The sequence below is a fragment of the Coregonus clupeaformis genome, chromosome 14 (genome assembly GCF_020615455.1).
Source record: "Coregonus clupeaformis isolate EN_2021a chromosome 14, ASM2061545v1, whole genome shotgun sequence".
Taxonomy (NCBI): Eukaryota; Metazoa; Chordata; class Actinopteri; order Salmoniformes; family Salmonidae; genus Coregonus; species Coregonus clupeaformis.
In genome coordinates, this window is record NC_059205.1 from 8771822 (window position 1) to 8793525 (window position 21704).

Below are 21704 nucleotides of genomic sequence, written 5' to 3' on the forward strand. Positions count from 1 at the left end.
AAACAGCTACAGAGTTCAATGGCTGTGATGGGAGAAAACTGAGGATGGATCAACAACATTGTAGTGACTCCACAATAATTACCTAAATGACAGAGTGAAAAGAAGAATGCAAATATACAGAATAAAAAAGTAATACTGCAAAAAAAAAAAAAAAAAAAAGGAATTTTTTTTGGCCTAAATGCGAAGCCTTTTGTTTGGGGCAAATCCAACACAACACATTGCTGAGTAACTGCCTCCTTATTTTCAAGCATGGTGGTGGCTGCATCATGGTATGGTTATGCTTGACATCGGCAAAGACTGGGGAGTTTTTCAGGATAAAAAGAAACAAGATGGAGCTAAGCACAGGAAAAATCGTAGAGGAAAACCTGCTTCAGTCTGCTTTACACCAGACACCGGGAGAGAAATTCACCTTTCAGCAGGACAATAACCTACAACAGAAGGCCAAGTCTCCTTTGGAGACATTATCCAGAATGAGATTCTGATGTAATATGAGTTGGTTTGGAGTGTTTTGGAGCGTTTTGATAATGCATTGTAGTCTATGGCAAGTGATGACTCAGCAAAATGTGACAGCCAATTTTCTCTGTAACGAAACAAATTATTTTAAAAAATGTTTGGGGGATCAACTACAAGCACAGGAAGACTGAAAATAAGGCCACATGTAAAAACGTCCCCTTAACTTGACCATGCTTAAAGAGATATTCAATGTCTGATTTGTTATTGTTACCCATCTGCCAATCACTGCCCTTCTTTATGAAGCTTTCGAAAAGCTCCCTGGTCTTTGTAGTTGAATCTGTGCTTGAAATTCAATTCTTCACAGAGGGACCTTACAGATGTTGTATGTACAGTACCGGTCAAAAGTGCCTTGATGACAGTTTTGCACACTCTTGGTATTCTCTCAACAAGCTTCATGAGGTAGCCGCCTGGAATGCATTTCAATTAACAGGTGTGCCTTCTTAAAAGTTAATTTGTGGATTTCCTTTCCTTCTTAATGTGTTTGAGTCAATCAGTTGTGTTGTGACAAGGTGTGTGGGGTGGGTGGGGGGGGGGTATACAGAAGATAGCCCTATTTGGTAAAAGACCAAGTCCATATTATGGGAAGAACATCTCAAATAAGCAAAGAGAAACGACAGTCCATCATTACTTTAAGACATGAAGGTCAGTCAATACGGAAAATGTGAAGAACTTTGAACGTTTCTTCAAGTGCAGTCGCAAAAATGGGCGGCAGGTAGCTTAGTGGGTAAGAGCGTTGTGCCAGTAACCGAAAGGTCGCTGGTTCTAATCCCCGAGCCGACTAGGTGAAAAATCTGTCGATGTGCCCTTGAGCAAGGCACTTAACCCTAATTGCTCCTGTAAGTCGCTCTGGATAAGAGCGTCTGCTAAATGACTAAAATGTAATGTAAATGTAAAAATCATGAAGCGCTATGATGAAACTGACTCTCATGAGGACCGCCACAGGAATGGAAGACCCAGAGTTATCTCTGCTGCAGAGGATAAGTTCATTAGAGTTACCAGCCTCAGAAATTGCAGCCCAAATAAATGCTTCACAGAGTTCAAGTAACAGACACATCTCAACATCAATTGTTCAGAGGAGACTGTGTGAATCAGGCCTTCATGGTCGAATTGCTGCAAAGAAACCACTACTAAAGGACACCAATAAGAAGAAGAGACTTGCTTGGGCCAAGAAACACGAGCAATGGACATTAGACCAATGGAAATGTGTTCTTTGGTCTGGAGTCCAAATTGGAGATTTCTGGTTCCAACCGCTGTGTTGATGCGGTGTGGGTGAACGGATGATCTCCACATGTGTATTTCCCACCGTAAAGCATGGAGGAGGAGGTGTTATGGTGTGGGGGTGCTTTGCTGGTGACACTATCGGTGATTTATTTAATATTCAAGGCACACTTAACCAGCATGGTTACCACAGCATTCTGCAGCGATACGCCATCCCATCTGGTTTGGGCTTAGTGGGACTATCATTTGTTTTTCAACAGGACAATGACCCAACACACCTCCAGGCTGTGTAAGGGCTATTTTACCAAGAAGGAGAGGGATGGAGTGGCCTCCTCAATCCCCCGACCTCAACCAAAAAAAGCAGCCAACAAGTGCTCAGCATATGTGGAAACTCCTTCAAGACTGTTGAAAAAGCATTCCAGGTGTAGCTGGTTGAGAGAATGCCAAGAGTGTGCACAGCTGTCATCAAGGGAAAGGGTGGCTACTTTGAAGAATCTCACATTTGTTTAACACTTTTTTGGTTACTACAGTCGTGGTCAAAAGTTTTGAGAATGACACAAGTATTGGTCTTCACAAAGTTTGCTGCTTCAGTGTTTTTAGATATTTTTGTCAGATGTTACTATGGTATACTGAAGTATAATTACAAGCATTCCATAAGTGTCAAAGGCTTTTATTGACAATTACATTAAGTTTATGCAAAGAGTCAATATTTGCAGTGCTGACCCTTCTTTTTCAAGACCTCTGCAATCCGCCCTGGCATGCTGTCAATTAACTTCTGGGCCACATCCTGACCGATGGCAGCCCATTCTTGCATAATCAATGCTTGTAGTTTGTCAGAATTTGTGGGTTTTTGTTTGTCCACCCGCCTCTTGAGGATTGACCACAAGTTCTCAATGGGATTAAGGTCTGGGGAGTTTCCTGGCCATGGACCCAAAATGTTGATGTTTTGTTCCCCGAGCCACTTAGTTATCACTTATGCCTTATGGCAAGGTGCTCCATCATGCTGGAAAAGGCATTGTTCATCACCAAACTGTTCTTGGATGGTTGGGAGAAGTTGCTCTCGGAGGATGTGTTGGTACCATTCTTTACTCATGGCTGTGTTCTTAGGCAACATTGTGAGTGAGCCCACTCCCTTGGCTGAGAAGCAACCGCACACATGAATGGTCTCAGGATGCTTTACTGTTGGCATGACACAGGACTGATGGTAGCGCTCACCTTGTCTTCTCCGGACAAGCTGTCTCCTGCAGAAAGGAACTATGACGTCGGTGATCGGGAGCTCCTGGCGGTGAAGTTGGCATTAAAGGAGTGGAGACACTGGCTGGAGGGCGCCCAGGACCCATTTCTCACCGACCATCGGAACCTGGAGTACATACGGACAGCGAGGCGGTGAACCCGTGCCAAGCAAGGTGGGCCCTTTTCTTTACCAGATTCAACTTCAACCTGTCATACCGCCCAGGTTCAAAGAACATCAAAGCCGACACCCTGTCCCGTCTCCACGATTCGGGAGAGGTTCCGGTCCTGAATGCACCGATCATACCGCCCTCCCGAATCGTTGCCCCAGTGCTTTGGGACATAGACGGTGACATATGCCAGGCTCTGGAGAGGGAACCCGTGCCTGCTACTTGTCCTCCGGAGCTTTCCTACATTCCCACGGAGGTAAGGGATCGGCTATTGACCTGGGCGCACACATCCCTTGCCGCTGGACACCCAGGTATCACCCGCACCACTCAATCCATCTCCGGTAAGTACTGGCGGCCCACCTTGGCGCAGGACATCGCCTGCTACATCAATTCCTGCTCCTTATGTGCCCAAACCAAGTCTCCCTGGCACGCCCCAGCAGGGAAACTCCTTCCCCTCCCCGTACCTCAGCGGCCTTGGTTCCATCTGTCTATACATTTTGTTCCTGATCTTCCCCTGTCTCATGGTTTCACCACTGTTATGGTTGTTATGGACAGATTCTCCAAATCTTGCCATTTCATCCCTGTCTCTGGTCTCCCTACCGCTCTCCAGGTCACTGAGGCATTGTTCCAGCAGGTCTTCCAACACTATGGCCTTCCAGAGGACATCGTCTCCGACCGTGGTCGCAAATTCACGTTGCGAGTATGGAAAGCCTTCATGGAGAAGCTGGGGGTCACGGTCAGCCTCACATCCGGGTACCGGCCTCAGTCCAACGGGCAGGTGGAGAGAACCAACCAGGAGCTGGGGAGGTTCCTGAGGAGTCACTGTCAGGACCAGCAGAGGGAGTGGGCCCAGTTCCTTCCCTGGGCGGAGTACGCCCAGAACTCACTTTGTCACTCCTCCACCGGGCTGTCTCCTTTCCAGTGTGTCCTGGGGTACCAGCCGGCCCTGGCCCCGTGGACCCTGAGCCAGACCGAAGCCCCTGCGGTGGACGAGTGGTTCCAACGAGCCGTCCATCACCAGAAGGAGTAGGCGGATCGCCACTGCAGTGAGGCTCCTGTGTTCCATCCTGGTGATCGCGTATGGCTCTCCACCAGGAACATCCCGCTCCGCCTGCCCTGCCGGAAGCTGAGCCCCTGGTTTGTGGGGCCATTCAAAGTCCTCCGGAGGGTCAATGAGGTAACATGCCGATTCCATCTTCCCACTAACTACCGGATCTCACCCTCTTTTCACGTTTCCCTCCTCAGGCCGGTGGTTCCTGGTCCCCTGGCTGATACCGTCCCCCACGACACCCCTCCCCTGGACATCGAGGGAAGCCCCGCCTATGTTGTCAGATTCCTCCTGGACTCCAGAGGAGCGGTGTTGGATTCCGGTGGACGACATTCTAGATCCCAACATCTTCCGATATTTCCACCTTCGCCGACCGGACCGGCACACTCTTCCCCCTCGGAGCCGTCGCCCTGCGGCTGGAGCCGCGTGTCGGGGGGGTACTGTCACGTCTACTCGACATCGCCGGTCTACTAACCACTGGTCCTGGCAACCCATCACTACTCACATCTGGCAACCATCATTACGCACACCTGCGCCCCATCATGAGGCACACTTGGACTTAATCACTCCCTGATTACTTCCCCTTTATCTAGCACTCCGTTGTATCACCCATTAGGTCATGTTTAGACGCTACTCCTGTTTTTGTATTCACTCCATGTTCGTTCCTATTAAACTCACCGACTGTACCTGCTTCCTGACCACTGCGTCTCCGTTACATGATGAAGTATTTTGTGTCGAACACTGACAAAAAAAAAAATCACATTTAAATCTATTTCAATCCCACTTTGTATTGCAACAAAAAGTGAAAAAATCCAAGGGAGGTGAATACTTATGATACCCAGTGTAAAAGGCAAAACGGATCCTATATACCACAAATACTCTTCTGTTTCAAACTGTAGGAATGGCAAATCAATCACTGGTTAGGAGAGACTTTAATTTCGAAACCCTTTTAAGATTATTTTTTTTATTGACTCAGTCTTAGATGGCTTTCTATGATATTTATTACAAAATGTAATCTCGATTTTGTTATTTACAACATTCCATAACGTCCACCAGATGACAGTGTAGAGGTAAGACAATAGGAGGGTCTGTCAAACTGAAAACAATACAGGAAGACAGACAGTGGAGAGTTCCAATAGAAAGATACTGGACTGAAGATCAATAGTTAGTTATATGCTGATCATATGATGCAAAATGCATCATACGGGATGATTTCTGTATTTTGAAAGTTGCATATCTTAACTTAATTGCTGACAAGCAAAACATTTGGGGAGTATGTCAACAATGGACTAATGAAACAAATACCAGAAGATAGTTTTGGGGTGGAGTTTTCCTTTAAGAACTCATATAGGGTCCTTATTACTGTTGGATTACTAAACAAGACTGTCACACCCTGTGTGTGTGCATGTGTGTAGATTTGACCTTTAGGGATTTCCACACAGAAACCTCTAGAATCTCTGACTGGTTTCTCTCTCTCTGTGTCGTACTTGATCAGGGCGCACGGGCTAAATAACTGCAAACAGACAACAACATACAAAACACCATGAGAAACCCCAGTTGTAACTAACCTGTTTTTTTTTATTTTTGTTTCCTTGCAAGTACAGTGCCCTGACACAGTATATTACATTGATTATATCTTACATCTTGACTCCCGTATTTAGACACCAAGTCTCTCATCGCAATATCTTTGTCTTTAGCTTCCTACTAGTCTCACTTTGCGAAGGAAGAACTCCTTGCCGATTGCTCCGACCTTCCCAATGTAGTTGATGAATCCGACATTTCCCTCCGTAGCTCCGTAACGTTCACAGAGACGAATGTCCCCGAAACGCTGCAGAAACTCTGACCAGGTGTCAGATCTTATCCCGTTCCCTATGGTCAGCTGAACTTTGTGGTCTTTCTAAAGGAGAGAATAGAAAGGATTGGGACATCCTTAAAAAGGATCGTTCATCAAAATGACAAAATGTTGGTTTCCTTACCCTGTAAGTAGTCTATGGGCAAGGAGCAACTGCAATTCATGCTTTGGTTTTCTTTACCTGGCTGCTCTTTACCAAATGCTATCAAAACGTAACATTTCCGTCCCAAAAACCAATCCAGGCCAATACTCCCCCATATTAGCACGTTTTACACTTCCTGCACAAATCATCTTTGTAACGTCACTGAGTGAGCTACACAATCCATTTCAGACACAGGGAGGATTTGGGCATGACGTTTGGGATAAAATGCGAAAGTTGGTCATTTGGGTAAACTATCCCTTGCAATAGGAAAATAGGTAAAGGATAGGACATGAATAATAAACAAACAGGAAGCATGAGTTACCTTGGGTGTGTTGCAGAGGTACCGCATTACCTCTCCTAGGATTTTTCGGCCATTGAAATCCTTGTGTAGGCCAACTAGGTGTTTTTCGGGCCGCCTAATTCCAAACAGTAATTCTATTAAAAAATATATACATTTTCAGGATGGAAAAACGCTTACAATGTAAACTTAAACGACTAAGTTTACACTGAAAAAACTATATAAACTAATAATGGGCCTACATATGTATTTTTTATAATCTTTGAGAACTAACAATCACCCAAAAAAATGAATTTAGCAGTATTGATTTTATTATTATGTTTGAGCAAAAGAACACACCATTAGCCATGGCAAAATGCATAGAATTGCAGGAAATTAGCTTTAAAACTGCACAATTTTCTGTACGCTCCATAGCAGAATACGTAGAATTGCAGGAAATTACCTTTAAAACTGCAAACATTTCTCTCAGCTCTATGGAAGAAATTTGTAGAATTGCAGGAAATTGGCTAAAAAGAATTTAATCCGCCATGATGGGGACCTCTAAAATTCAGCCAAAATGGCTTTGTAAATAAAAGTATACCAGTGACTGAGCCTACGAGTGACTAGAAAATACCAGCCAACCCTGGTATATAAAGTGCAATGGTGCGTTAGGGTTTTGCAGTTTAAAATACATCTCAATGCTCCATGATAAAGGGTGTCAATTGATCTCGAACACTGAGCGGAAGCATTCATATATAAAATATCTCCATAGTCTAGTATAGGCATCAATGTAGATGATACTAGCCTTCTTCTGGCTTCAAAAGAAAAACAGGCCTTATTCCTAAAATAAAATCCCAACTTCAGCTTCAATTTTTTAAATATGTTGTTGAATATGCAATTTAAAAGAGAGGCTGTCATCAATTAAAATTCAAAGATATTTATATGAGGTTACAACCTCAAGCTCATTTCCCTGACAGGTAGTAATAGGTGAAAGGTTCAGTGGTCTAGTCCCTTGTAGAGCATGGCACTTGCAACGCCAGGGTTGTGGGTTCGATTCCCACGGGGGGCCAGAATGAAAATGTATGCACTCACTAACTGTAAGTCGCTCTGGATAAGAGCGTCTGCTTAAATGTCTATTTCTTGCTTTAGAAAACACCATTAGTTTAGTTTTGTCAGCAATGAGGATAAGCTTCAATTGACACAAGGTATGTTGAACAGTATAAAAAGCAGTCTGTTGAAACAAATGAAACAGTATTGAATCCTCTAGGTCTGTTAGTGATCTGTTTGTGCTGTCTTAGAAGTTGGTAAAACAGCACAGACGGATCTGGGACCAGGTTACAACGTCCGGGTGTCCCTGAGGAAGGGAATGGGGAACCCTGAGCGACAACGACAGTCATAGCCGCGGGAAGAAGGGGTGATGCAGCACCCGATGAAAAATCTGAATAAAAAAACTATTTACAGTACCAGTCAATAGTTTGGACACACCTACTCATTTAAGGGTTTTTCTTTATTTTTCCTATTTCTTACATTGTAGAATAATAGTGAAGACATCAAAACTATGAAATAACACATATGGAATCATGTAGTAACCACAAAAGTGTTAAACAAAGCAAAATATATTTTATATTTGAGATTCTTCAAATGGCCACCCTTTGCCTTGATGACAGCTTTGCACACTCTTGGCATTCTCTCAACCAGCTTCATGAGGTAGTCACCTGGAATGCATTTCAATTAACAGGTGTGCCTTCTTAAAAGTTGATTTGTGGAATTTCTTTCCTTCTTAATGCATTTGAGCCAAACAGTTGTGTTGTGACAACGTAGGGGTGGTATACAGAAGATAGGCCTATTTGGTGAAAGACTAAGTCCATATTATGGCAAGAACAGCTCAAATAAGCAAAGAGAAATGACAGTCCATCATTACTTTAAGCCATGAAGGTCAGTCAATACGGAACATTTCAAGAACTTTTAAAGTTTCTTCAAGTGCAGTTGAAAAAACCATCAAGTGCTATGATGAAACTGGCTCTCATGAGGACCGCCACAGGAATGGAAGACCCAGAGTTACCTCTGCTGCAGAGGATAAGTTCACTAGAGTTACCAGCCTCAGATTGCAGCCCAAATAAATGCTTCACAGAGTTCAAGTCACAGACACATCTCAACATCAACTGTTCAGAGAAGACGTGAATCAGGCCTTCATGGTCGAATTGCTGCAAAGAACCCACTACTAAAGGACACCAATAAGAAGAAGAGACCTGCTTGGGCCAAGAAACACGAGCAATTGACATTAGACAGGTGGAAATCTGACCTTTGGTCTGGAGTCAGTCCTTGCATCCATAGCTTGGTCTATGAATTTGAGAGTGGTTACATTTCTCCAGCTTCATCCCTCAGCTGTTTACCAAATGTTTACCAAACTGTTTAATATTTTTTTTTTTTAAACTGCAGGTTAACCCTTTTAAAAAAAGAACACGTATAAGGGTAGGGTCCTTGCTCTCCGGTATCCTTGGGAAGTCCAAACTCTGATGTAACCCCATTGAAGTTGATATTTAAATTGTTAAGATTTGGGTTAGGTTAGGGTTTTGGGTAGGGATGTCCCAAGGATCCCAGATAGCACTAACCATGGCAAGTTTGGTTATAGACGTTCAATGTCTACTATGATAGTAAAGGTTTATCTTGATTTTGTGTAACAGTACGAGAAATGCTGATGCGCTGAACTGCTAATAAGTGATGTGTTTCAAGGCTGCTAGTGGTTAGCTAGAAGGGGTACGCCAGGGGTGTAAAAGGGGCTATGCTAAAAGCCTAAGTGTATAAGTGATACAAATATTTTTTACTGATAGACAATAAAGAAATCACAGGACATGGTCAGATGATAAGTTGGCTTTATTCAGAGTGCCAAAATATGTTTTGGGAAAAAATGAGGACTCGGTATGATGTGGGTCTTTAGCGTCTTATGTGGACAGTGGCTTCACTCCTGCCGTGTGTTCACTTCTGTGTTCTTCTCTTGACATCACTTTTCCAAACACTTTTCCAACATGTTCGGATAAAATATACATTTCTCCCAAAATAAAGATGTAAAGTGATATGTCGTATTGGGACTTTTAGTTGGAAGGATGAAACCAATCAGAATGTTTAACAGCAACCTAATTCTGCAATCTTCCCTTTAAAAGGTACTGTAAGTGTTACTTCAAACTCACAAAAAGTATATGCAGGCTGCTACAATCCTGCAATTTCTATCTCTTTACTCTGTAGTCCCCATACAAGGGCTGTCATTCCTACAGAGTTGTGCTTTTTGACAACAATGCTCTGACAACCTGAAAAAATAGGCGCAGGTGTGACTCTCTCTCTTTGTCAATATCAAATGTTGCTGTATTGTTACATTAACTGGTTAAAGACATGATTCTTTTTTTTTAAATATATTTTTTTGACACGTTTTTAACCTGTTAATGTAGGCTAAATGAAGCCAATAATATAGGATTTGTTGAGCATCACACCTATTTTTCTTAATATTCATGTCACTTTTGGCTGCACTTTTAGCTGAAGTGTTGAAATTGTGATTTAGAAGTGACCGTTTGAATCAGCTGTGTAGTCATGAAGTCAACAATCAGACCGTGACACACACCCTCCACACTCTTTTGTAACTCTGATGATGAGTCAAAACACTAGATTCCATATTCTGCAAATTTATTTTAGCATGTCCAATATGTATGTGCTGTACCGTGTTAGCTACCCAAAGTTAGGAAACAGAGCGGTGTCAGTAGTCTTGTCACGTTGAGCTTAATGAATGCTCCCAAGGGTGCTGACCCCATCGGAAGACCAGCGCTGTTGTGCTGTTGCTCTCCCGGTCAGGCCAGCACCTTTCGAAATGCTCTCAACACAGTCCACTGTGTCCAGATACAGCAAATGGCTATAAATACAGACAGAGAAAGACATTTTGAAAAGGTCAATGTTAGTTGGAGCACAGAAAGTCGTAACCAGAGGAGAGCCGGTGCTGAATATGATAAGAGCAGACCTGGGTTCAAATACTATTTGAAATAATTTCAAATACTTCAGCTGTGCTTGATTGAGCTTGCCTGTTGCAATGGAACTAATAGAACAGTCCTAAAAGTGCACCTGGCACTCCAGGCAGGCTAAAGCGATTGCTCAAAGTATTTAAAAGATTTCAAATAGTTTTTGAACCCAGGTTTGGATAAGAGCTTCACAGGAGGATGAGGCAAACTAAGCATGCATACCAAATGGAACCCTATTCACTATGTAGTGCACTGCTCGTCAAAAGTAGTGCACTGCGTAGTGAATAGGGTGCCATTTGGGACACATACTAAAACAGCAGGCAATTTATAATTCCTTCACATGAGATAAAACAGGAGATACATTGAACATGGCATTTGAGAAAGGCCATTTAATTCAACGAGGAGAGTGTCGGTGACATCACGTCAAACTGAGTGCACTTCCACTTTCATATCAGAAAAGACATGATGGAGAGAGAAGAGAGAGGAGAGAGAAGAGAGGGGGAGAGAGAGGGGAGAGAGAGAGAGGGGGGAGAGAGAGAAGAGAGGGGAGAGAGAGAAGAGAGGGGGGAGAGAGAAGAGAGGGGGAGAGAGAGAAGAGAGGGGAGAGAGAGAAGAGAGGGGGGAGAGATAGGAGAGGGTAGAGAGAGAAGAGAGGGGGGAGAGAGAAGAGAGGGGGGAGAGAGAAGAGAGCGGGGAGAGAGAACAGAGGGGGAGAGAGAAGAGAGGGGAGAGAGAGAAGAGAGGGGGGGAGAAGAAAGTGGAAGAGAGGGGAGAGAGAAGAGAGGGGGTAGAGAGAAGAGAGAGGAGAGAGGGGAGAGAGAGAAGAGAGGGGGGAGAGAGAAGAGAGAAGAGAGGGGAGAGAGAAGAGAGGAGGGGAGAGAGAGAAGAGAAAAGAGGGGGAGAGAAGAGAGAGGGGGAGAGAGAGAAGAGAAAAGAGGGGGAGAGAAGAGAGAGAGGGAGAGAAGAGGGGGGAGGGAGAGAAGAGAGGGAGGGAGAGAAGAGAGGGAGGGAGGGAGAGAGAAGAGAGAGAGAAGAGAGAGGAGAGAGAGAAGAGAGAGGAGAGAGAGAAGAGAGAGGAGGGAGAGAAGAGAGGGAGGGAGGGAGAGAGAAGAGAGAGGGGGGAGAGAGAAGAGAGAGGAGAGAGAGAAGAGAGAGGAGAGAGGGAGAGAGAAGAGAGGGGGGAGAGAGAAGAGAGAAGATGGGGGAGAGAAGAGAGGGGAGAGAAGAGAGGGGGAGAGAGAAGAGGGGGAGAGAGTGAATAGAGGGGAGAGAGAGAAGAGAGGGGGGAGAGAGAGAAGAGAGGGGGGAGAGAGAAGAGGAGAGAGAAGAGAGGGGAGAGAGAGAAGAGATAGAAGAGATGGGAGAGAGAGAAGAGAGGGGTAGAGAGATAAGAGAGGGGGAGAAATAAGAGGGGGGAGAGAGAAGAGAGGGGGAGAGAGAAGAGAGGGGAGAGAGAGAAGAGAGGGGAGAGAGAGAGAAGAGGGGGGAGAGAGAGAAGAGAGTGGGGAGAGAGAAGAGAGAGAAGAGAGGGGAGAGAGAGAAGAGAGGGGAGAGAGGAAAGTGAGAGAAGAGAGAGAAGAGAGGGGAGAGAGAGAAGAGAGGGGGAGAGAGAAGAGAGAAGAGAGGGAGAGAGAGAAGAGAAAAGAGGGGGAGAGAAGAGAGAGGGGGAGAGAAGAGAGAAGAGAGGGGGAGAGAAGAGGGGGGAGAGAGAAGAGGGGGGAGAGAGAAGAGAGAAGATAGAGGAGGGAGAGAAGAGAGGGAGGGAGAGAGAAGAGAGAGAGGGGGAGAGAGAAGAGAGAGAAGAGAGGGGAGAGAGGAAAGTGAGAGAAGAGAGAGAAGAGAGGGGAGAGAGAGAAGAGAGGGGGGAGAGAGAAGAGAGAAGAGAGGGGAGAGAGAGAAGAGAAAAGAGGGAGAGAGAAGAGAGAGGGGGAGAGAAGAGAGAAGAGAGGGGGAGAGAAGAGGGGGGGAGAGAGAAGAGAGAGAAGAGAGAGGGGGAGAGAGGAGAGAGAGAGAAGAGAGGGGAGGGAGAGAGAAGAGAAGAGAGGGGAGAGAGAAGAGAAGAGAGGGGAGAGAGAGAGAGAAGAGAAGGGGAGAGAGTAAAAGACAAAAAGAGAGGTGAGAGAGAAATAGAGAGAGTGTGTTTGATAGGAGAGTGTCTGTGTGAGGGAGTATCTGTGTGTGTGTGTGTGTGTGTGTGTGTGTGTGTGTGTGTGTGTGTGTGTGTGAGGGAGAGCAAGAGAGTCAGAGAGCGAAAGAGAGTAAAACACAGAGAGCGAGACATAGAGATTTATCGATTTGGAGAGTGCTCAAAGACACAGCCCACCAATACAATGAGTCAGAGGATTGGCGCTGAGTCAAAAAGTCCTGCTGTTTGACAGCTGGGCCATTACAATATGAAAGGGCTGCTGTGGTGCAGTACAGCGACACGAGGGAGTAGTTACAGCTAAGCTGCAGAGAGAGCAGCACCTTCTTAATATGCTGCTGTTTTAGCGACACACCCCTCCGCTGCAAACAAAATGTCCCTTCGGGGACAATAGCCAGTAAACGCCTTAAGACTAGTGAAATATTGTTGGCTCCAAATCCTAACTGAATCATAACATGCCTCGCCTTGGGAGAGAGAGAACATAGCTATGTTGAGCTACTGTAGAAATAGGCATAATAACATTTTGGCTGCATGATATTCCATTGGCTCAAAACCTGTCCTCAACAGAGAGTAGTGATAGATTATTGGCTCCAAAGTCAATCTAAATCCTATCATGCCTCGCCATGGGAGAGATGGGAAACAGTGTAGCTATGGTGATCTGAACTGTAGCCATTATGGTTAATAACATTTTGGTTGTGCTGTATGATATTCATTTGGCTCAAAAGTGAATCGTACCATAGTCCAGGTGAAAGGGACATATTGCATGGAGAAATGTGGTGGATGAAAACTTGAATATAAACTGTTTTGAATCACTTGTCCATCGCAAATGAGATCCAGTCAAATGTACTGTAACACAGTATTAGTACAGCAGGCTTTTGCAGTTCACAGTTCAAAACAATATCCAGTCTAATATTTAGTCATTTTTAACCCATTTAACATCTTTCAATAAAACAAACTGATGACTGGTCATGCTGGGCGTGTTTCACTGTTACACAATGGTCCACTAACACAGACCAGAGCCATACAGAACCAGTCAATGGTCCACTAACACAGACCAGAGCCATACAGAACCAGTCAATGGTCCACTAACACAGACCAGAGCCATACAGAACCAGTCAATGGTCCACTAACACAGACCAGAGCCATACAGAACCAGTCAATGGTCCACTAACACAGACCAGAGCCATACAGAACCAGTCAATGGTCCACTAACACAGACCAGAGCCATACAGAACCAGTCAATGGTCCACTAACACAGACCAGAGCCATACAGAACCAGTCAAACGTTTGGACACACCTACTCATTCAAGGGTTTTTCTTTATTTTTTTACTATTTTCTACATTGTAGAATAATAGTGAAGACATCAAAACTATGAAATAACACATATGGAATCATGTAGTAACCAAATAAGTGTTAAACAAATCAAGATATATTTTATATTTGAGATTCTTCAAATAGCCACCCTTGATGACAGCTTTGTACACTCTTGGCATTCTCTCAACCAGCATCACCTGGAATGCTTTTCCAACAGTCTTGAAGGAGTTCCCACATATGCTGAGCACTTGTTGGCTGATTTTCCTTCACTCTGCGGTCCTACTCATCCCAAACTAACTCAATTGGGTTGAGGTGGGGTGATTGTGGAGGCCAGGTCATCTGATGCAGCACTCCATCACTCTCCTTCTTGGTCAAATAGCCCTTAGACAGCCTGGAGGTGTGTTTTGTTTTTGTAGAAAATAGTATAAAGAAAGAAAAACCCTGGATTGAGTAGGTGTGTCCAAACTTTTGACTGGTACTGTATATTTAGATATATGACACAGACCAGAGCCATATATTTAGATATATGACACAGACCAGAGCCATATATTTAGATGGCTCTGGCACAGACTACAGCTACACTGCATTAAGCCCAGGGGAGCAGGAATGGCAGCAGCAAGTCAAGTGCTGAGACAACATATATGAACAAATATAAACAAATGCAACAAACACATTTAAACAACAGCAACAAATATAAACAAATGTAAACAAATGCAACAAGTATAAACAAACAGAACCAATGTCACCAAATATAAACAAAAACTGCAAAAATAAACAAATAATAAAATATCCAACAAATATAAACAATGCAACACACATAAACATATTTAAACAAGCATAACAAATATAAACAAATATCTAACAAATATAAACAAATTTCAAATAAATATAAACAAATATCAAATAAATAGAAACAAATATCAAACAAAAGGACTGCGAGCAGAGTTTGGAGGGAGGAGAACTGTCGACAACACTATAACACTACTGTATATGATATGACTGAGTGAAGCAGAGCTGCGGAGGGTTACACAGCCATCTCATCACCCAGACAGTCCGCGGGGCTCTCTGCGTTCAGCACGTTGAAGAGGCGTGCCGCGCCCTCAGGCCCCGCCCCCTCGCCCTGCCCCCAGCTGTCCCTGTCACTGCTCTCGTCCGTGTTGGACTCGTACTCGGAACCGATCCCCGACTCTCGGAACCGAAGGAGCTCCAGGGCTCCAAGGACCTCCTCTCCCTCCAGAGGGGAGTCCCCGGCTGGGCCGCCTGAGCTCGGACTCTCCCCCTCCTGGTCTTGGTTCTGGTGGGGCTCCTCTCCCCCGTGGGGGAAGCGGAAGCACTCCAGCCTCACGGCACTGCTGCCTGGCCCCAGAGAGAGGCTCGCCCTGGTCCCTGGTGGAGAGGAACCTGGTAGGGTGGAGGCCCATAGGCCGTTGCTGATCTGGGGCTGACCCTGCTGGGGGCCCATGGAGGTGGGGGTGGTGGGGGCGTCACGCAGGGAGGGCTTGGCACGGAAGGTGATCCCCAGCAGACTGTCCTGGGAGCCCACTGTGGAGAATACAGAGAAGAGAGAGAGGGAGATTGAAATAGAGGGAGAAATAAAGAAAGATAAAAAATATAAAAAAGAAATTAAGACTATTAGTGGGAATGGAGGAAAGAAGATGAGTGGAGGGAATAGAGAGAGGAGAGAGGTGAGAGAGAGGAGGTGATTTGAGGAGAAAATTGAGAGCGGAGATTATGATAAATTAGAAAGGGCAAGATGACAGACAAGATGACAGGCAAGATGACAGGAAAGATGACAGGAAAGATGATGGCATGGATGACAGGTAAGATGACAGCATTGCTGATGAGCTGTGATGTCAATCTTGATAATTATTAAATACATGACAGTACAGAAGGAGGAGAAGAAAGGGATGCATGAAGAGAGAGGGAGAGATGAGAAGAGAGAGGGATGAGGGGGGAGAGATGAGAAGAGAGAGGGATGAGGGGGGGTAGAAGAGAAGTGAGAGATGAGAAGAGAGAGGGATGAGGGGGAGAGATGAGAAGAGAGGGGGGTGAGGGGGGAGAGATGAGAAGAGAGAGGGATGAGGGGGGGAGAGATGAGAAGAGAGAGGGATGAGGGGGGAGAGATGAGAAGAGAGAGGGAGAGAGGGGGAGAGGGGAGAAGAGAGAGGGATGAGGGGGAGAGATGAGAAGAGAGAGGGATGAGGGGGGAGAGATGAGAAGAGAGAGGAATGAGGGGGGAGAGATGAGAAGAGAGAGGGATGAGGGGGGAGAGATGAGAAGAGAGGGGGTGAGGGGGGAGAGATGAGAAGAGAGAGGGATGAGGGGGGAGAGATGAGAAGAGAGAGGGATGAGGGGGGAGAGATGAGAAGAGAGAGGGATGAGGGGGGAGAGATGAGAAGAGAGGGGGGTGAGGGGGGAGAGATGAGAAGAGAGAGGGATGAGGGGGGAGAGATGAGAAGAGAGAGGGATGAGGGGGGAGAGATGAGAAGAGAGAGGGGAGAGGGGGGAGAGGGGAGAAGAGAGAGGGATGAGGGGGGAGAGATGAGAAGAGAGAGGGATGAGGGGGGAGATGAGAAGAGAGAGGGATGAGATGAGAAGAGAGAGGGATGAGGGGGTAGAGATGAGAAGAGAGAGGGATGAGGGGGGAGAGATGAGAAGAGAGGGGGATGAGGGGGAGAGATGAGAAGAGAGAGGGATGAGGGGGGAGAGATGAGAAGAGAGAGGGATGAGGGGGAGAGATGAGAAGAGAGAGGGATGAGGGGGAGAGATGAGAAGAGAGGGGGGTGAGGGGGGAGAGATGAGAAGAGAGGGGGTGAGGGGGGGAGAGATGAGAAGAGAGAGGGATGAGGGGGGAGAGATGAGAAGAGAGGGGGGTGAGGGGGGAGAGATGAGAAGAGAGAGGGATGAGGGGGGAGAGATGAGAAGAGAGGGGGGTGAGGGGGGAGAGATGAGAAGAGAGAGGGATGAGGGGGGAGAGATGAGAAGAGAGGGGGGTGAGGGGGGAGAGATGAGAAGAGAGAGGGATGAGGGGGAGAGATGAGAAGAGAGGGGGTGAGGGGGGAGAGATGAGAAGAGAGAGGGATTAGGGGGGAGAGATGAGAAGAGAGAGGGATGAGGGGGGAGAGATGAGAAGAGAGAGGGATTAGGGGGAGAGATGAGAAGAGAGAGGGATGGGGGGGAGAGATGAGAAGAGAGAGGGATGAGGGGGAGAGATGAGAAGAGAGAGGGATGAGGGGGGAGAGATAAGAAGAGAGAGGGATGAGGGGGAGAGATGAGAAGAGAGAGGGATGAGGGGGGAGAGATGAGAAGAGAGAGGGATGAGGGGGAGAGATGAGAAGAGAGAGGGATGAGGGGGGAGAGATGAGAAGAGAGAGGGATGAGGGGGAGAGATGAGAAGAGAGAGGGATGAGGGGGGAGAGATGAGAAGAGAGAGGGATGAGGGGGGAGAGATGAGAAGAGAGAGGGATGAGGGGGGAGAGATGAGAAGAGAGAGGGATGAGGGGGGAGAGATGGGGAAGAGAGAGGGGTGAGGGGGAGAGATGAGAAGAGAGAGGGATGAGGGGGGAGAGATGGGGAAGAGAGAGGGGTGAGGGGAGAGAGATGAGAAGAGAGAGGGATGAGGGGGGAGAGATGAGAAGAGAGAGGGATGAGGGGGGAGAGATGAGAAGAGAGAGGGATGAGGGGGAGAGATGAGAAGAGAGAGGGATGAGGGGGGAGAGATGAGAAGAGAGAGAGGGATGAGGGGGGAGAGATGAGAAGAGAGAGGGATGAGGGGGGAGAGATGAGAAGAGAGAGGGATGAGGGGGAGGGATGAGAAGAGAGAGGGATGAGGGGGGGAGAGATGAGAAGAGAGAGGGATGAGGGGGGAGAGATGAGAAGAGAGAGGGATGAGGGGGTAGAGATGGGGAAGAGAGAGGGGTGAGGGGGGAGATGAGAAGAGAGAGGGATGAGGGGGGAGAGATGGGGGAAGAGAGAGGGATGAGGGGGGAGAGATGAGAAGAGAGAGGGATTAGGGGGTAGAGATGAGAAGAGAGAGGGATGAGGGGGAGAGATGAGAAGAGAGAGGGATGAGGGGGAGAGATGAGAAGAGAGAGGGATGAGGGGGGAGAGATGAGAAAAGAGAGGGATGAGGGGGGAGAGATGAGAAGAGAGAGGGATGAGGGGGGAGAGATGAGAAGAGAGAGGGATGAGGGGGGAGAGATGGGGAAGAGAGAGGGGTGAGGGGAGAGATGAGAAGAGAGAGGGATGAGGGGGGAGAGATGGGGAAGAGAGAGGGGTGAGGGGAGAGAGATGAGAAGAGAGAGGGATGAGGGGGGAGAGATGAGGAGAGAGAGGGATGAGGGGGAGAGATGAGAAGAGAGAGGGATGAGGGGGAGAGATGAGAAGAGAGAGGGATGAGGGGGAGAGATGAGAAGAGAGAGGGATGAGGGGGGAGAGATGAGAAGAGAGAGGGATGAGGGGGGAGAGATGAGAAGAGAGAGGGATGAGGGGGAGAGATGAGAAGAGAGAGGGGATGAGGGGGGAGAGATGAGAAGAGAGAGGGATGAGGGGGGAGAGATGGGGAAGAGAGAGGGGGTGAGGGGAGAGATGAGAAGAGAGAGGGATGAGGGGGAGAGATGGGGAAGAGAGAGGGGTGAGGGGAGAGAGATGAGAAGAGAGAGGGATGAGGGGGAGAGATGAGAAGAGAGAGGGATGAGGGGGAGAGATGAGAAGAGAGAGGGATGAGGGGGGAGAGATGAGAAGAGAGAGGGATGAGGGGGGAGAGATGAGAAGAGAGAGGGATGAGGGGGGAGAGATGAGAAGAGAGAGGGATGAGGGGGGAGAGATGAGAAGAGAGAGGGATGAGGGGGAGAGATGAGAAGAGAGAGGGATGAGGGGGGAGAGATGAGAAGAGAGAGGGATGAGGGGGAGAGATGAGAAGAGAGAGGGATGAGGGGGGAGAGATGAGAAGAGAGAGGGATGAAGGGGGGGAGAGATGAGAAGAGAGAGGGATGAAGGGGGGAGAGATGGGGAAGAGAAACAAAGATGAAGAGAGAGGTAGAGATGAGAAGAGAGAGGGATGAGGGGGGTAGAGATGAGAAGAGAGAGGGATGAGGGGGGAGAGATGAGAAGAGAGAGGGATGAGGGGAGAGATGGGGAAGAGAGAGGGATGAGGGGGGAGAGATGAGAAGAGAGAGGGATTAGGGGGTAGAGATGAGAAGAGAGAGGGATGAGGGGGGAGAGATGAGAAGAGAGAGGGATGAAGGGGGAGAGATGGGGAAGAGAAACAGGGATGAGGGAGAGATGAGAAGAGAGAGGGATGAGGGGGGAGAGATGAGAAGAGAGAGGGATTAGGGGGGAGAGATGGGGAAGAGAAACAGGGATGAGGGGAGAGATGAGAAGAGAGAGGGATGAGGGGGGTGAGATGAGAAGAGAGAGGGATTAGGGGGGAGAGATGGGGAAGAGAAACAGGGATGAGGGAGAGATGAGAAGAGAGAGGGATGAGGGGGGAGAGATGAGAAGAGAGAGGGATGAGGGGGGAGAGATGGGGAAGAGAAACAGGGATGAGGGGAGAGATGAGAAGAGAGAGGGATTAGGGGGTAGAGATGAGAAGAGAGAAGGATGAGGGGGAGAGATGAGAAGAGAGAGGGATGAGGGGGGAGAGATGAGAAGAGAGAGGGATGAGGGGAGAGAGATGGGGAAGAGAAACAAAGATGAGGGAGAGATGAGAAGAGAGAGGGATGAGGGGGGAGAGATGAGAAGAGAGAGGGATGAGGGGGGAGAGATGAGAAGAGAGAGGGATGAGGGGGAGAGATGAGAAGAGAGAGGGATGAGGGGGAGAGATGAGAAGAGAGAGGGATGAAGGGGGGAGAGATGAGAAGAGAGAGGGATGAAGGGGGGGGAGAGATGGGGAAGAGAAACAAAGATGAAGAGAGAGGTAGAGATGAGAAGAGAGAGGGATGAGGGGGTAGAGATGAGAAGAGAGATGGATGAGGGGGGAGAGATGAGAAGAGAGAGGGATGAGGGGAGAGATGGGGAAGAGAGAGGGATGAGGGGGGAGAGATGAGAAGAGAGAGGGATTAGGGGGTAGAGATGAGAAGAGAGAGGGATGAGGGGGGAGAGATGAGAAGAGAGAGGGATGAGGGGGAGAGATGGGGAAGAGAAACAGGGATGAGGGAGAGATGAGAAGAGAGAGGGATGAGGGGGAGAGATGAGAAGAGAGAGGGATTAGGGGGAGAGATGAGAAGAGAGAGGGATGAGGGGAGAGAGATGGGGAAGAGAAACAAAGATGAGGGAGAGATGAGAAGAGAGAGGGATGAGGGGGGAGAGATGAGAAGAGAGAGGGGTGAGGGGAGAGATGAGAAGAGAGAGGGATGAGGGGGGAGAGATGAGAAGAGAGAGGATGAAGGGGGAGAGATGGGGAAGAGAAACAGGGATGAGGGAGAGATGAGAAGAGAGAGGGATGAGGGGGAGAGATGAGAAGAGAGAGGGATTAGGGGGGAGAGATGGGGAAGAGAAACAGGGATGAGGGAGAGATGAGAAGAGAGAGGGATGAGGGGGGAGAGATGAGAAGAGAGAGGGATTAGGGGGGAGAGATGGGGAAGAGAAACAGGGATGAGGGAGAGATGAGAAGAGAGAGGGATGAGGGGGGAGAGATGAGAAGAGAGAGGGATGAGGGGGGAGAGATGGGGAAGAGAAACAGGGATGAAGAGAGAGAAGAAGGAAAGTGAGGGATGAGAGAAGAATGAAGGGATAAAGAAGTAGAGCCAGTTACTGGAGCGGAGTCCTCCAGCAGCTCTGAGCTCCAGCTCCTGGATCTGTTGGACCAGTAGGGAGATGTGCTGCAGCAGGTCAGTGTTCTGCAGCAGGAGTCTCTGGACCCGGGCCTGGGCATCTGTCCTCGCACACACCTCCACTGACAGCTGGTCCTGGAGCACACACGTCTAGGTAGACACACACCACACAGGGGGGGGGTGAGAGTGTATACACACAGGTATACAGGTATGTAGGTAGGTACTGTAGGTAGGTACTGTATGCAGGTACTGTATTGTAGGTACTGTATGCAGGTATGTAGGTACTGTATGTAGGTACTGTATGTAGGTACTGTAGGTAGGTACTGTATGCAGGTACTGTATTGTAGGTACTGTATGCAGGTATGTAGGTACTGTATGTAGGTACTGTATGTAAGTACTGTATGCAGGTATGTAGGTTATGTATGTAGGTACTGTATGTAGGTACTGTATGTAGGTATGTAGGTACTGTATGTAGGTATGTAGGTACTGTATGTAGGTACTGTATGTAGGTATGTAGGTACTGTATGTAGGTACTGTATGCAGGTATGTAGGTACTGTTTGTAGGTACTGTATGTAGGTATGTAGGTACTGTATGTAGGTACTGTATGTAGGTATGTAGGTACTGTATGTAGGTATGTAGGTACTGTATGTAGGTACTGTATGTAGGTATGTAGGTACTGTATGTAGGTACTGTATGTAGGTACTGTATGTAGGTATGTAGGTACTGTTTGTAGGTACTGTATGCAGGTATGTAGGTACTGTTTGTAGGTACTGTAGGTACTGTATGTAGGTATGTAGGTACTGTATGTAGGTACAGTTTGTAGGTACTGTATGTAGGTATGTAGGTACTGTATGTAGGTACTGTATGTAGGTATGTAGGTACTGTATGTAGGTATGTAGGTACTGTATGTAGGTACTGTATGTAGGTACTGTATGCAGGTATGTAGGTACTGTTTGTAGGTACTGTATGCAGGTATGTAGGTACTGTTTGTAGGTACTGTATGTAGGTATGTAGGTACTGT

General features: G+C 47.2%; 1 protein-coding gene across 1 annotated transcript in view; it reads right to left on the reverse strand.

The window, feature by feature from the left end:
* Nucleotides 1–14838: 14838 nt before the first annotated feature.
* The window catches only part of LOC121581431 (carboxyl-terminal PDZ ligand of neuronal nitric oxide synthase protein-like), a 32185-nt gene continuing 25319 nt past the window's right edge, over nucleotides 14839–21704 (reverse strand). The window contains exons 9-10 of the mRNA XM_041896929.1: nucleotides 20664–20832; nucleotides 14839–15451 (exon numbers count right to left, since the gene is read on the reverse strand). Of these exons, the coding sequence (XP_041752863.1) occupies nucleotides 14934–15451; nucleotides 20664–20832 (687 nt within the window). The 3' untranslated portion in view covers nucleotides 14839–14933. The remainder of the gene's footprint in view (nucleotides 15452–20663; nucleotides 20833–21704) is intronic.